Below are 16,791 nucleotides of genomic sequence, written 5' to 3' on the forward strand. Positions count from 1 at the left end.
ACTCGACAGGAGTAGGAGGGGGGATTCTCCTCGACCCGGAAAGACTTGTGCTTCGCACACATGTGGACAGGGTTTTAACGCCAGTGACGGGAACGTGCTTATGTGTTGTGATGAACGTCGTAGTTGACTCTAATAGCAGTCAGAAATCAGGGGGCATTTTCATAGACCGCTCGGGATTATCTCCGTAGATCGCTCCTCTCCACACGCGTCCAATGATACGATGGAAAATCTAGAGCTGAGCTTGTCATCACTGGGTACCATATCCAGGCACGTTGAAAAAAGTCATAACGAACTGAGCCGATATCTGTCAAAGCAGGTAAGACATATTTACTCTGCGATTGTACGGATCGATCATTTATTTACAGTTAGTTATTTTCGCATAGTTACTCAGAAGGTGTCCCTGTATTTAGTATGCAGTAACCTCCCACCCCATTTAAGGTGTCAGATCACTGTACAAATAGTATCATAGTATCATCATCATGTTTGCTGTGCTCAGGACTATTGTGCTGCCGCGTTAACCCATAAGATGTAAATATTTTGGAGGAATATTAATGAATGGCTTATGTGGCTTATACTCATCAACACTGTTTTTAATTGGCCGCTTTCCTCCCATGTGACCTCTCCTTAGATATGGAGCCAGCAGGACAGGCAGCACATTCTGGAGTTTTTGGCTCAGCTGCTGTTGGAGAAGGATTATACCTTGTTGATTGCCCGCCACTTGAGACCACTAATTCTGGACCTGCTGGAACGCAATGCAGAAAGAGTCAAAACTGGTGGCAGGATCAACCATGACCTCCATGAGCGCCTGTGTGTTGCCCTCAGCAGACTCCTTGGCATCAGTCCTGATGCACAGGCGTAAGTGTGGACTTTGTCATATCTTCTGTCGTCTTTGCCCTAACCTGTGGAAGCTGTGGGTTCTCACTTAGTTATACCTGCCTAGGGGGCTACATAGCTGTATTTACTTGGTAGGTGGCAGTGGGACACAATGTGTCGTGTATCCTTTTCTTTTGACCAGGGACTACAAGCCAGCATTTCTGTAGGCTAAATCGTGACTAATTTTCCGCTACTCTCCAAAAGGTTTGCGACAAGGTACTTCAATGATGCACCTCCAGTGTTTCAGCGGCTCTTCTTCACCAGTGAAGAATCGTCTGCTGTCCAGTATGGCCCGCGGAGGATGAAGATGCGGGATCTCATGGGTGCCACCCTACGTTTCCTCCAAAGCGATTGTGCCAAGTTTCGAATGCTCTGGGACTGGAGTCCCTGTGTGTCCCAGTTGCTCACCAGTGATGTCATGGTCCGAGGGTATGCACCCGCTTTATTTTAAGACTTACAGGTGTATCTATGTAGTGTAACATATTCTTAGGGTGGTTGCATTGTACACTACTATAGTTAGGTTATTATAAATTGCAAATGGTCTGCAGCAGTGCTCAGATTAACTCATTCACACATACAAACCCCATTGGCAGAAGCTGCCAAGGACAGTTTGTCTGGCTTTCAGTTGCAATTACTGGACAACACACTCTACCACCTGAGACGCAGTTTCCCATGGTTGTATGCATGTTGTTTTTGTAGGACAAAACTGTCATGGAATAACGTGTGACTGCTACTAATGCAAATTAAGTTGGATAATGAAAGGCAAGATTCCCATGTTTGTAATTTGGGAATGTTCACATAATCGCATGCAAGATGCAAAATAACACCACAGAAAGACAACATATTTGCTACATTTCAGTATTGCTTGAATGAATACTACTAGCAGTAAAATCGCAGTTCCTGTTACTCCAAATTAAGGAAAGATAGGACTTTATTTATCCCTGTAGGGAAATGAATGTGATCCTGAGCTGCAAAATCCAACACAGGTGACATGATAAGTAGTTAGGTTATGATACAAAGATAGTTTATAAAAAAGTCATCACCTGGATGTAACCATTGGACTCTGGAGCAATGGTGGACTCATCATATGGTCTAATGAGTCCAGATTTTGCCTGTTCCAGAGTGATGGGGCACCAGGGTAAGAAGAGAGGCAGATGAAGTGCCTACCCCATCCTGCCTAGTGTCTACTGTATGAGCCTGTGGGGGCAGTGCTATGATCTGGAGTGGCTGCAGTTGCTCATGACTAGGTTCAGCAAAATTATGCCCAAAGAATGAGGTCAGCTGACTACCTGAATATACTGAATGACCAGGTTATTCCATCAATGGATTTTTTTCTTTCTTGATGGCACAGGCATATTCCAAGATGACAATGCCAGGATTCATGGGGCTCAGATAGTGAAACAGTGGTTCAGGGAGCATGAGACATCATTAACCCCTCTGAGAATCTGTGGGATGTTTTAGAGAAGGCTTTGTACAGTGGTCAGACTCTGCCATCATCAATAGAAGATCTTGGTGTAAAATTAATGCAACACTGGATGGAAATAAATCTTGTGACATTACAGAAGCTTCTAATGGAAACAATGCCACAGTGTTTGCTGCTGAAATCAAAACTACTAAACTTTTTTTTGGCCGTGCCCTTTATTAGATACATTGCTAAATGGCTAACCAGATAACAGTTTGCTAAAATTCTAACAAAGTGAATTTATTAATATAAAACATACATAAAGTGTAATTTTTAACCAGTGGTGGGCCGTCAGGGCCTGCAATGCCTTCTCTGCTGGCCAAAAAATATCTGAATAACCCCAGGGTCAGGGGTTTCATTTAGGTGTCAAACCAGTGGTAATACTGTTGTAGATCTTTGTTGCATTTTTTTATACAGAACTTTCTCGCTGCCCTGTTTGTCCAGTAAATAAAACATATTACTTTCTCACAGGTACACAGCCCAGTGTTTGGCAATGGTCTCTCGTATGACTGATAATCAGAAAACCATCTTCCTGAGGAAGGTTCTATCAAGTGACGAGATCCTGCACATGAAAATGAAGTATGTACATTTGGTATTGATGTGTTTTATCATATTATTTGTTTAATTAAAATTACATTAATGGCTCTTAAATGCACCCATTTAGTTGTGCCATGCTGTATCTCACTGTCAGGTTGGCTGTCAAAGCTTACTGGGACTTCTGTAACTAAATCTGTATACCCTGTGTTTTTCCTGCTGTGGCAAGTCAAACTGTTGACTGTGAAAAAGCTCTGTAAAATGATACTGATGTCTGAATGCTATGTGTCATGACTTTAGCTTTGATTTTTGCTTAGGGCTTTGGAAGAAACTCAGCAGCTGGAGGTAGAAAAAGCCCTTGTTTTAGCCAATCAAGGCTCCGTGTTGTGGCGCCAAGAGAAAACTAATAAATTTACCAGAGGCCAAGTGGTATCAGAGGATCTGTCTCAGAATGTCGTGGCAGTCTGTGGTGTTGTTCTACCCAGGATAGTTCCCAGGCAGGCAGAACAGGTATGTATTCTTTGTACGTATGTACAAATGTTTCTGGTGTTGTTTCCGTCTCATTCTTAATGTTTGTCTTTGTTTAAAGGTGAACCCAAAGGACCTGGTGCTGGTGGACTCGAGCTGCCGTAATCTGAGAAGACTGGCTTTGGCTGCGGCTTCCCAGAAACCTGTGCTCCTTGAGGGTCCTATTGGATGCGGAAAAACATCCTTAGTAGAGTTTTTGGCTGCTGTCACTGGACATACAAAAGCCACAGAAATCCTAAAGGTTCAGCTTGGGGATCAAACTGACAGCAAGGTGAGATACATCCAGTTTTGGCAGTGGAATTTGACCAAAAGCAAGTAAATACTAGGATATACACCATTTATTAATTTATTCAGCCTACATTTTGCTTTATCGGTCTCACTGAGATACAGGCTTTTATTCACGGCTGGTTCCTTAAAAACCTAAAAAAGTACAGTGTGTAATCCAACATTTCATTTCATGTAACTGTTGGAGGTGGAGTATAATGCAGTATCAATTAAATAAAAATGGCAGTAAGTGGGTGGGTTCATCGATAACATGGTTTCACTCTGGCTCCAAACTCACGCAAGATGGCGCTGGCCATATTGCCGGGAAAATAGCAACAGCAAATGCAAGGAAGTGGGGACACATTGACTTTATTTATATACAGTCTTTGGACAAGGTCAAATGTTTTTTTGTTTTTATTTTTCTTCACAGATGCTACTTGGGATGTACCGTTGTACTGATATACCAGGGAAGTTTGTGTGGCAGCCAGGAACACTGACACAAGCTGTGTCTAAAGGCCAGTGGATCCTCTTGGAGGACATTGACCATGCGCCATTGGATGTGGTGAGTTCAAATACAAAAAGAACCTGCGTGTATTCCTATGTCAGTGATGTCAGCTTTCCATCCAGCTTGGGATAATAATACATCCTAGTATTTAGGAAGTACCAGGTGTTTTTCTTGAGGCAATGAAGCAATGAAAAAAACAAGGGCATGGATATGATTTAGTTCAGAATTTATTGCTCCTAAATGTGTGCATTCAACCTGTGTGTTGTAAACTCACAAAACTATGTCTGCTTCACTGGTGACACCCTAATAGCCGTACTTGTTTCCCAGTAAAAAAAAAAATGGGTTGGATAAGATCCTTATTTTAAAAACCAAAATTACAGGGGTACGTCTGTGACCTGGAAGTGGTTAAATTGACCTGACACACACTGGAGAAATGATTGAAAATGGTCTGAATTAAGATGCATCTGATTAAGTCTCTATTTAAAGAATTCCCACATATCTGATGGGGTGGGTGGGTTTGAGCTTGAGCCTTTTTATGGTCTGGTTTGTTCACAGTGATGTCCAAGTATAAGGGTTTTTTTTTTGTTTGTTTGTTTTTTTTTTAAACAGAATGAGCTTGCAGACAAATTATGACTGAAAAAGGTTCCTTGAATTATTTCTCAGACAAAAAACACATTTTTGAGATAGGATGTAACTTCAAAACACAAAGTATGCAATGAATGCATGTTTCAATAGCATATATATTTAGATATATAAAATCTACAAATTATAATTTCTCTTTAACAATTTGAAGAGAATCCCTTTTTTATGTAGTGATTTCAATAAAGTGACCTCAAAACTAGATCGCGCACTCTGCTGTTTAAAAAGGGCATCACGAATTGACACACATTCGTATTGATTTTTAACTGTCTTACGATGCATCGTTGCATCCGTTACATCCCTACAAAGTATGCGTCCAGGAAGAGCACCGTGCAATAGGGATGTGCATTAACTGCTTCTTTTGTGCAGCCCAGAAGTAATATTTTAGGTTTGGTTGCATAAGACCACTTCTAATTTTAGAACTGTAAGGTTTTAAGTCTAATTCTAGGGTGTTTTTTTTGCCATATGAAAAGTGAAATTATTTTATCCAGCTTATCAAAAGTTGGCTTTGGGATTTCAACAGGTGACATCTGAAATGAGTAAAGCAGCCTTGGCAGAACATTCATATGCATACTTTCAACATGACCAATTGGAAAGAGGGGTAGCAAGGACCAGCATAATAATATATATATGCCAAGGTATTTAATGCCCTCTTTAGGCCAATTAAATCCTTAAATCTTTGTCCACTTTGTATCTTCTGAGATCCCACCACTCACCTACACTGCCTACGTTTTATCCACATTTACCTTGTATCCTGAATAACAACCATACTGGGAGATTAATTCCTTTAAGTGTGGTAGTGTTATCTTTGTGAGGTAAAGTAAAACATTGTCTACATATGATAGATAGATAGATAGATAGATAGATAGATAGATAGATAGATAGATAGATAGATATTTTATACTCTTCTTTGTTTATAACAATTCCTTTTATTTTATCACTGTCCCTGATAAGCTGAGCCAGCGGTAAACCACTCTGATGACACAACTATCCACAACTATCAACTTGACCTAATTTCTTTCAGATATCTGTGCTCCTGCCTTTGATGGAGAATAAGAAGCTGATGATTCCTGGAAGGGAGGACTGCATCGACGTTGCTCCTGGTTTTCAGTTCTTTGCAACGAGAAGGTAAGAATGCAGTTAAACTATATTAAAGCATAATGTTAAAGCATAAGAAAAAGTGTTCACTGTTACTCAAGGCAGTATTCACTACTCTCTCTACACTCTCTACAGTACTCTCTGTAGTGCTGTACAAGGCCATGCCAGGTTTTTGTAACAAATGTGATGGCTGTTTCTGCATGCTGGTATTTTGTCCAGAGAACACAAGGCCTTTTTGTTGCCATTTTCCCTACTCAGAATATCCAAGCACTCAAGTGCACATACAAAAGCAAATGCAAGTATGAGTGAAAACCTTTTCTGATGCGCGACATGAGTAACAAAAAGTTTGCGTGTTGCAGGGTGTACTTCAGAGCTGGTAGTTGGCACAAAGCACAGAGCTCCCATGCAGCCCTGCTGGACAAATACTGGACCAAGCTGCAGATGCTCAACATGACACGAGAAGAGCTGAAGAAGGTGAGTGTTTCCTCACCACAGTCTTTGTTTTAAGATCTAGTGTCTGTGGAAACCCATCGCTTACTCAAGGACAAATATTTTTTTCACAAGGTCATGATGAACCACTTTCCAATATGGTGTCATTTATAGAATACAGAAGTTGTCAGCAGTATTGTTGAGTGTTGTTTATGCACTTAGTGAGCTTTGAAACTAGAATACGATATCAACTGCATGCTCTAAAAATGACAGGAAGTTCCATTCATTAATATTCATGAATCTGTTTAATGTAAATAACCTAAGCTGTACTGGATGACAATTTAGTACAGTGCCCTACACAATATCTGTATATTCAATAGGCAAATTCTTCACTCTGTTGATTTATATTTACATTTTATTCATATTTACACTGGGAATTTTACCAAGCTGAAACAAAATCTCATTGTACAACTTATGTTCTGCAAATACAGTAAAGACTTATTCGTGTTATTCTTATTCTTAATCATCACAAAAGCAAAGAAAAACGGTTCCTCAAAATCTTGACATTTTGATGGATTTTTCAGTGGTACTTCTGAATGTGCCCTGTGGCAAATGGCAAAAAGGAACAATAAATATAGAATAAAACATTTTCTAAAATGTGAACAAATAAAGGTAGAAGACGGCGTTTAACTTTTAGCCCACAGAAAACATCACTGTATTCATGGGAACATAGTGCTTCCTCTTCTTGCAATTAATTAGTAAAGAGTAAGACTGCTAAAACGCTGTGCACCCTGCGTACTCATATGAACAAAATAAAAACAATGGCCGCTGAGGACTTCCTTAAGCTTTTTTAATAATCGTGAAATCTGTTGTCGTCATTTATCCTGAGACATGGAGGTATCAATTGCAACACTTTTCCAAACGTTTTGTTTATTCATTGTTTTTCAGGAAGAGTTATAAAACAACTACAATACATTTCAACTGAAATCAGTGTGATTAAAGACCCTAATGTATTCCCAGCTGACGATGTCCCTCTGTGTGTCTAGGTGCTCATCAGCAGGTATCCCAGGCTGGCTGTGGTAGCAGACCGTCTGCTAGATATCTACTGCCAGCTGACTGGGGAGAGATATTCTGATCTGGACACAAGCAGCCTCCAAAACCCAGATGTCCTGCAGAACAAGTCTGAGGACAAAAGCACAATGCTGGAGGGGAGAGCTCTGTCACTGAGGTGAGGCCCAGTAAAGTGACATTTTATTCTAAGGTCAATAATAACACATTAGAGTCAACACTCCACATTCTGCTGTCATTTGCTGAATTATATGTTAAGACTGATAAACTGTGCAGGCTTTTTTTTGAAATTCACAACAAACTGTTGGCAGCTGAAGTTGTGGGGGGGGGGAGGGCTTCACCGATTGCATTGGGAACAGCATGCTTGTCCAAATTCTGATGTAATAAAAAGTCAATATCATCCTAATAGGTCAGCCAGCAGACAATCCACATGGATGTAATCCACTGTCTGTCTGCCTGTGTGCCAGCAGCACATCAACAGCGACGGGTGTTATAATTAAGGTTTTGACCAGTTCCTGGTTCCTATACTATATGGTATGCTTTAAAAAATAAATAAATACAAATCTAGACCATGAAATACAAAAATAGGCATGGAATGGGTTTAGGTCAACAAAACATTATCCACCACAAGCAACATGCAAAAACATAAATTATTTTATTTAACCAGAAAGACCCATTGGGCTTAAGGATGTCTTTTTCAAATACAATACACACTTAAAAAATTACACAGTTTAAACACAAACTGAAGACAAAAGAGAAACGATAAAAATTGCCAAGTAGATTGTAAACCTAAAAACAAAAAACAACAACAACAACAACAAAAAAGGAGTGCATATTGTGGTGTCGGCCTTGAGTACTCTCAGTTTGAATTTAAAAGAGCTCAGTAAAATTAAGTTCTTTAGTTTCCAGTCATTCCACAACATATTCCATATAAAGGCTGCAGAGTGGACAAAAGCTCCCTTTCATTCATGTAGCTTCTTTAGTTCGTCTACAGTTAATATTTTGTTTAGTCATGGTTGAAAAAAAGTTTTCAGTTATTTCAGATGGTGCCTCTAAACAATTGTGTTCATCACCCACCTGAATCCTTACATACAGTGGATATACAAAGTCTTCATTGTTACACAGGATTCACCATACACGCTAACATTAAAAATGCACGTTTTTGCCGTGTTAATCAAACATAGGTAAATTACTTTTAGTTATACCTATGCAACGCTACTGAAAAGTGACATTTCATTCAATTTTATTTATATAACGTCAATAACAATACAGTTGGGAACATGCTTCCTCTTCTTGCAATTAATTAGTTAAGAGTAAGACTTCTAAAATGCTTTGTTGGGGGAAAACTCTGCATACTCATATGAACAAAATCAAAAAAATGGCTGTTGAGGACTTCCTTAAGCTTTTTTAATAATATAACTTATATCGCGTCAATAACAATACAGTTGTCTCAAGACTCTTTTCAAAACTTTGTCTGATACCCCCCAGATTAAAACCTTGAATAACACAACTGCATTGAGAATGTGGCTGTGTTTCAAAATCAAATCCTCAAGTTTGGGTGAAATAGCAGCATATTGAGAAAGGCACAGAGAACTCTGTACTAACATATTATAACGTACCGCTCAGAACCATGTATTGACTTTGTTACAGTTACAGTTGCTCCTTTCTTGTGTTGGAGAAATCCTTTTTGGGGCCACTGCATATTATCTGGACATGGAAGTTCCATCACCATCACCGTTACCATTCATTGTATCGAAAGACAATGGAATTTAGTTTGTGTTACAGTGTTAAAAAGATATTAAGCAGCAGCAGTTTTATTTTTTGTCTGCATTTCATTTGTTTCAAATGAAACAATAGACCCCATTAATTCTGTTCTCTTGAAACCACTGCCATTCGCATTTAACTTTGCCATTCATTTTACCCAGCTTTGGATTAATAATAAGTGTTCCAAAGGCATCGGGTTGAATGTCCTAAAGTCCTAACAAAACAAAACAAAAACTGATCTAACCAGGAATAACTAATGACAAATGACATTCAGTTAGTGCTTCTACAACTTCATTTTACAGAGATAAACATAACCATGTGGCACTTCTGTGATCTTATGTTACCTTCAAAATTTAACTGCCAACTTGGATACAGTTCACTGGACAAGTTCATGATGAAGCCCGCTCCATGTACTGTGCTGTGTTGGCTCTAACACATTCTCTATCACATTCTCAGTGGTAGCTCAACAGGAAAAACACTACAAGTGAGCTCCACCTCGTGGTAGGGACAGTTGGAGCACAGACGGACTGAAGTTCAGTGAAATTACCAAACAAATAAAATGTAAATTTGTATGATTATTATTTAGGTAATTTCATGGCCTAGTATAAAATGCTTTGTGGCCAGGTACCGGTACATAGAACGCCTTTGGTCTACCCCGTAATCCCCAAACAGCAGCACTTCATTCTGACAGTCAACATCACTTGGGGCAAATATACAAAGCTATAGTCCCCTTGGCCTCTAATTTGTCAGATTTCCCTCCAGTCAAACTACCAGCCAGTCTGCAGCTCAGCCTCCATGACTTTAATTAGCTTTCCACTAGCTGCTGCTGCGTTCGATGGATTATTGATTGGACTGTCCTCAGGACAATGTGCTGAAATCACAGATTATCCAGGTCACACCAGTACATTGTCATTAGGTAACGCCTGCTCAGAGACGTTACTCAGCTGTCCTGGCGCTGTCTGAAGTTCCCATGTGTTTTTAGTGTGGCCCATAGAAGATGTTTGGATAAAGATTGAGTTGTAAATGGATGCGTCTGTAGCTTCCGCATTTCGTGCGTATATAGTACATATGTTTCTCAGAGATCAATGTCATTAACATTATAGCTCGACTAGCATTTTGGGTCATTAGGGTCCATGCTATTGAGCAAGATAGTTTTAAGTTGGGTTTACAGACATACCTATTACCATGGGCTTTTAGCAAAGTGATTCCTGAATCACCGAATGTTAATTCAGTTAAGCTTCCACTTTTGAGTAGTGCATTCCATTTGCATTCCGACTTTTAGGTGTCTCCAAACACATTCTGCTTTATGTTGGTCCTGCTTCAAGATAGATGTTGCATTTAGAACTCAAATAAAGGTCTGATTTAGCAGTGTTTCTCCCTCTGTCCCTTTGGTTATTATCAGAGAGTAAAGTCTCTCATCCTCCAAAAAAAAATGCTATACATTCATCATCTTCTTTTCTCTTGATCTGTCTTCATTGCGTCACCACAGAGACCTCCTGAAATGGTGTGAGCGGATCAGTGTCAACTTTGACAGCACCTCATCTGCAACAGCACAACATGTCTTCCAAGAGGTTTGTGCTTTTTTTTATTTTATTTTAACAGGACATACTGAGTGCTGTGGGAGATACTTGGGTAATTCATTGACATGGGCATGATTTTAGAGACACTGCCTAACTACAGTGCTAAAATCAGAGGTTTATGTAAATGCTGGCCAAATTTAAATGTCATACATACCCTTATTAAATTGATAGATTTCATTATAATTATTAGTAGCAACTTAAACAGTTTGAAACATATGGATGTACTGATTCCCATAAGCTGTGGACTGTAAGAAATATCACGCTAAAGAGAATCTTCCAACAATGGATTATTGACGAAAAAAGGATGAAAACACAATTTGATGGTATACTATATAAATGTTTGGAAAGATACACAAATCCAAAAATAGTTAAGTGCAGGGTGCTGCTGGTAGAGCGGTCGTCCAATAACCAAAAGGTCGGCCGTTTGATTCCACCCTGTTCCTAGTCTGTCCGTTGTGTCCTTGGGCAAGACACTTAACCCACCTTGACCCCAGTGTGTGCTTCCTGGTGTATGATTGCGAGTGAGTGATGTTGGTGGTCGGAGAGGCCATAGGCGCACATTGGCAGACACATTTCCGTCAGCCTGCCCCAGGGCATCTGTGACTACTGAGGTAGTTTACCACCATCAGGGTGTGACTGTGTGAGCGAATGAATAATGCATTCAATGTCTATGATAAAGCGCTGTATAAAACCAATGCATTATTATTATTATTATTATTATTATTATTATCATTATCTAGCTACATCCTGCACTTGTATCAAAGTTTTGGTCAGATGTGTGATTATCTCATTCCTCCTGCTGCTTTCTTCTCCTCTTCTTTCTCTTTTCTGTTTCTGCCTGACTGGCCTTAGGGTCGCTCTGTATGAGCTGGGTTCTGCTCAAGGTTTCTTCCTGTTAAATGGGAGGGCTCTTGCTCTGAGGGATTCAGGCCGGGTTCTCTAAAACGCACCTTTAAACAATTTGTATTGTTATTGATGCTATATAAATAAAATTGAATTGAACTGTGTGGTGTGTTTTTGTGATCTCTTTCTTCGTCAGGCTCTCGACTGCTTCACAGCTATGCTTTCTCGACCTGAAAATCGTCTGCGAATGGCTGAGATCATCGGTGTCAAACTCAACATCTCCAAAGAAAAGGTATGTGCGTTACATGACTTTTTGACTTGGAGGGGGAAACGCCATACACTCCAGGATGAGTATATAATAATAAATTTAACATGAACACTTTTGTGATTTTAAATCTTGTCCGGCTTGGGTTTGTCTTCAGGCCCAGCACTTCTGTCAGATGTATCAGCCTGGCATCTCACTGACTGAGATGGAGGCCACGGTGGGAAGAGTGACTCTGTGTCGAAAGCAGACCGAAGCAGTGCAGCTCAGTTTGTAAGTGGGACACCCTTTCCATCCCCTTCACCCTGCTGTGCACCGTATATGCATCAGCCTGTCACTGTGTCAACACTCACCTACTAATAGAACTGAATAGACCCCTGCTGGTAAATTGAATAAACATTGAATTGATTTTAAGCTACATATTGTAAACAAAGCCATCTAATGGCCCAGCCATCAGGACATACCAAATATTCTGATTGATTCTTTCCCAGTGCCAAAATAAAACTTTGGACGAGGAGCAAAATCAGTGTGACTTTTTATAATAGCATACAATATTCCACTGTGACCAGTAGACAGCTTCAGCTTTAACTTTAGCACCAACTGATTGCATAATCACCACATTACTTCTTTGTTGCCATCAACAGGGATAACCAGACCTTTGCTGCCACGCGACCCTCTGCTGTGCTGCTGGAACAGCTAGCAATGTGTGTGGGCAAGGCAGAACCTGTCCTCCTGGTGGGAGAGACAGGAACTGGAAAGACCTCCACTGTACAACACCTGGCCAGAATCACAGGTGAGCTCAGGTTTATACACAGACACATGTTGTAGTGTCTTTGTGCCACAAATTGTACCATGAATGACTAAAAATGACATGTCACCACTACTCATTGAAATATTCATTGTTGCATTTATGAATGGACATAGGACATAGGCTGCGGGTTGTGAACATGAACCAGCAGAGTGATACCGCCGACCTCCTCGGAGGGTGAGTTGACAACTAACTGTGCCTTAATGACATTAACCCTTCCATTACTTGCAACAAATAAGTCTTTAGAAGATACATACAGTGGTGTGAAAAACTGCTTAGCCACTTCCTGATTTCTTATTTTTGTGCATGTTTGTCATACTTGTGTTTCAGATTATCAAACACATTTAAATATGAGACAAATAAACACAAAATGCAGTTTTTAAATGAATGTTTTTATTATTCAGAGGAAAAAAAAAATACAAACCTACATGGCCCTGTGTGAAAAAGTGATGAGCAAAAAGAACATAAAGGCTTGTCTTAGTTTTACCAGAAAACATCTTGATGATCCCCAAGACTTTTGGGAAAATACTCTGAAAATACTCCGATGAGACAAAAGTTGAACTTTTTGAAAGGCGTGTGTCCATAACATCTGGAGTAAAAGTAACACCACATTTCAGAAAAAGAACATCATAGCAACAGTAAAATCTGTTATATCGTCTGGGGTTGTTTTGCTGCTTCAGGACCTGGAAGACTTGCTGTGATAAATGGAACCATAAACTCTGCTTCTACCAAAGAATCCCGAATATGTGTCCGCCCATCTGTTCATGACCTCAAACTGAAGTAAACATGGGTTCTGCAGCAGGACAATGGTCCAAAACACACCAGCAAGTCCACCTCTGAATGGCTGAAGAAAAACAAATGAATACTTTGGAGTGGTCTAGCCAAAGTCCTGACCTGAATCCTATTGAGATGCTGTGGCATGACCTTAAAAATGTTGAAGATGTTGTCTGCATCATTGCTCATACATGGGGGGTGCAAGCAATTTGTTTCCCACTCATCACTGATTGACTGATGGACTCATCATTTTGTTAATACTCAAGGATACACACCATAGAGTGAGTTTTTCATCATATAAAACCCTGCAAAACTTTGTACTTATCCAACCACATACACACCCCCATGTACGTATATAGACTGTGGTCCAACCACCTAACTACTTCATATTAGGCATCTCTCATTCATAGACACTTGTAGAAGTGTGTTATGAAGACACTGGCAAGGCCGTTTCTCCACCTTCTAAGACCACAGGTGGAACATGCACTGGCCTCACTGCAGTTCACATACCAGGAACATCTAGGTCCTCCTTTTCTTTTTGCACTTCTCTTACTGCTGTCATTACTTATGTTGATTTTGTTGGTGTGTTATGTCGATATCCGTGTATGTTTGTGTACAAGCTACTGGACGCTCAAATTTCCTCCAGGGAATGAATAAAGTATTTTTCTATTCTATTCTACTCTAGCATATGTAACTGCAGATTTGGTCAGTATCATGCTGGTGAAGGGTAGAAGTTTAGTTTTGGAGACAAATCTCCAGTTTGAAATCATCATCCATTACAGGTACAAGCCAGTAGACCACAAGCAGATCCTGCTCCCTCTGCGGGAGGCCTTTGAGGACCTGTTCTCCCAGACGTACTCGAGGAAGCAGAACCTGACTTTCCTGGGTCACGTGCAGACTTGCTTCAGGGGCAAACGCTGGCAGGATCTTCTCAAGCTCATGGACCATGTTTGCAAGTCTGCCCTCGCGAAGGAGCTGCAAGACAAATCAAATGGTAGTCCCCCTAGTAAGAGTGATTACTGTTAGAACACGGGCAGATGTGGTGCAATGAATGGCTAACATACATGTATGTCTGTGCAGCTGCTGTGCTGCAGGAGCAGTGGGAGGCACTGGCTTCAAAACTGAGTCAGACCCAGCAGCAGATCCGAGCCTGCGAGACTGCTATGGTCTTTGCCTTTGTGGAGGTAAAGAACTTTAAAAAAGTATTTCTGCACACATACACTCAATTATCAGACTATTGAAGTTATGATCTGTGTGTGCTTCTCTCCAGGGAACATTAGCCCAGGCCGTGAAGAAGGGCCACTGGATCCTTCTGGATGAGATCAACCTGGCTGCAGCAGAGACCCTGGAGTGTCTGAGTGGACTGCTTGAAGGAAGTGCCGGATCTCTGGTGTTGCTGGATCGTGGAGACACTGGTGAGGACTGGGGTGTGATAAAAGAAAGAATAGATCCACCACTTGTGTGCTTTTTGATGCGTTTAAGAGCGTCTATTGTATGCATTTAGATTTTGTTTCTCATTTGCTGTGTTTCATTACGCATTTTGAAAAACGCTGAAGTATGGCTTACCCTGAATTTCCAGTTGCAGTAGTAGCGATACTGCAGCTGTTAATACATACATGTTCAGTTCACCAAAGACAGCTGCTCAGAGCAACAGATTCATCCACAATGTGTCTGTGTGTGTACATGTGTACATGTTCAAACGTAAAGCATTATAGATCAGACTGACCCTGGTGTTTGATTTCAGAGCCACTGGTCCGCCACCCAGACTTTCGTCTGTTTGCTTGCATGAATCCAGCTACAGATGTGGGCAAAAGGAACTTGCCCCTGGGCCTCAGAAATAGGTGAGAATGTGCAGAAGTCAAGACAAACTAAAATTCTTCGACCTAATGTTAGACCAATTATTACTTAATTCGTTAGGTCCATTCATGTTGTATATTGGAACACTTACACCGTTTTGTTGTTTTATTGATTCACCAAAACATATTCAGACTCTTTGCTTTAATTTTGAGTAGTCACGCCCAAATAAGAGGAAAGGTGTAGGAATCACATCTCTTCAATATGGTGGCCCTTCTTTTTCAAGGTCCAAAAGAAATTGGAAAATCATCTGAAAAGAAGTTTTATGAATTTACTTTCTAATATTTAATCAACCAAGCAGCTGAAATATCTGGAGTTCATTCCAGGAGTGCCATTTTCATTTGGATTGCTGTGAAGCTACAGCATGCATTCAAAGGAGTTCTTGATGCAAGTGAAAACGACGGTCTCTCCAGATGTCTTAGGAGTGGCCAAATGAACAGTTCAGTACATTTTTATAAAAGAGACTCACAGTAACCTGTGGTGAAGAAAAACCCCTTGAAGCACCCACTGAGGAACCTACCAAGAGGGGTATCATTACACAAGTCTACCATGAAGAGGAGACTTCTCAAGAGCAAATACAGAAGCTTCACCAGAAAGAGCCAACCATCTATATATGCATTAGGAAAGCAAAGGCCAGATTAGACTTTGTTAAAGAATTGTTGTGAATCGTGTTAAAGATTCTGTTGTCTGTTACTCTGCAACAGCCAAACTGATTACTTCATCTCAAACTGGCCGAGCATGCATTTCACTTAGTTATGACAAAAATAAGGGGATGATACCCACAAGCAGTTGGGCATTGCAAAGGAGGAAACCTTGTGGACGCTGTGGACCTGTGCAGCCCATACATTACCCCACCCCCACGGACAGAGGGTTAGGGTTAGGGTGCAGCCGAGGCTGGAAAATGCTTGTGCTCTATCTCTTTTTACCTGTCTATTTTATATGCATGAATGTGTTAAATATTCTTTGAGGTCAATAAATGTTTATGTTTTGGGTTAAATTGAGACTTGTAACATTTGTTATCATTGTGTCATTTTTATCATGTAAATGAAGGTTGAAAAAGCAGTATCAGCTCCAGATATTGGCTGAGAAAAGTTAGCTGCACATGTCAGACATGGGCCAATGCTGATAATTAAAAAAATAAAAAATCTGTATCAGCCCTACAGAATCCATATTGGTCGATCTCTAGTGAACAGCTATAATATATAAAACTATGTCGACTGCACAGTGTACATCTGCAGTCACTTTCGAATTTCAATTACACTCAATTTAAAGGATACCATGTGTGCATTTCTTGCATCCCCCAGGTTTACCGAGCTTTATGTAGATGAGCTGGAGAATGAAGGAGACCTGCGGATCCTTGTCTCAGACTACCTCAAATGCTTGCACCCACACAGGAATATCATCAGTGGCATTATAAGGTTAGTCTTTACATAAGCTTGCACGTCAGATGTCTACAATACACATCTCTACTGGGGATGCTCAATGTTGCAAAAACCTAAGTCTCTC

At 40.4% G+C, this 16,791-nt stretch overlaps 1 protein-coding gene across 2 annotated transcripts in view; it reads left to right on the forward strand.

Annotated features, from left to right (window-relative positions):
- The first annotated feature begins 67 nt into the window (after nt 1-67).
- mdn1 (midasin AAA ATPase 1) overlaps nt 68-16,791 on the forward strand; it is a 66,752-nt gene continuing 50,028 nt past the window's right edge. For both annotated transcript variants that reach the window (XM_047573091.1, XM_047573092.1), the window contains exons 1-20: nt 68-316; nt 629-855; nt 1,078-1,302; nt 2,807-2,914; nt 3,187-3,379; nt 3,459-3,668; nt 4,092-4,223; nt 5,830-5,933; nt 6,263-6,377; nt 7,379-7,560; nt 10,654-10,735; nt 11,784-11,879; nt 12,010-12,122; nt 12,494-12,642; nt 12,774-12,834; nt 14,214-14,425; nt 14,512-14,615; nt 14,702-14,846; nt 15,176-15,272; nt 16,590-16,703. In XM_047573091.1, the coding sequence (XP_047429047.1) occupies nt 221-316; nt 629-855; nt 1,078-1,302; nt 2,807-2,914; nt 3,187-3,379; nt 3,459-3,668; nt 4,092-4,223; nt 5,830-5,933; nt 6,263-6,377; nt 7,379-7,560; nt 10,654-10,735; nt 11,784-11,879; nt 12,010-12,122; nt 12,494-12,642; nt 12,774-12,834; nt 14,214-14,425; nt 14,512-14,615; nt 14,702-14,846; nt 15,176-15,272; nt 16,590-16,703 (2,765 nt within the window). In that variant the 5' untranslated portion in view covers nt 68-220. The remainder of the gene's footprint in view (nt 317-628; nt 856-1,077; nt 1,303-2,806; nt 2,915-3,186; nt 3,380-3,458; nt 3,669-4,091; nt 4,224-5,829; nt 5,934-6,262; nt 6,378-7,378; nt 7,561-10,653; nt 10,736-11,783; nt 11,880-12,009; nt 12,123-12,493; nt 12,643-12,773; nt 12,835-14,213; nt 14,426-14,511; nt 14,616-14,701; nt 14,847-15,175; nt 15,273-16,589; nt 16,704-16,791) is intronic.

Source organism: Mugil cephalus, chromosome 21, assembly GCF_022458985.1.
Source record: "Mugil cephalus isolate CIBA_MC_2020 chromosome 21, CIBA_Mcephalus_1.1, whole genome shotgun sequence".
Taxonomy (NCBI): domain Eukaryota; kingdom Metazoa; phylum Chordata; class Actinopteri; order Mugiliformes; family Mugilidae; genus Mugil; species Mugil cephalus.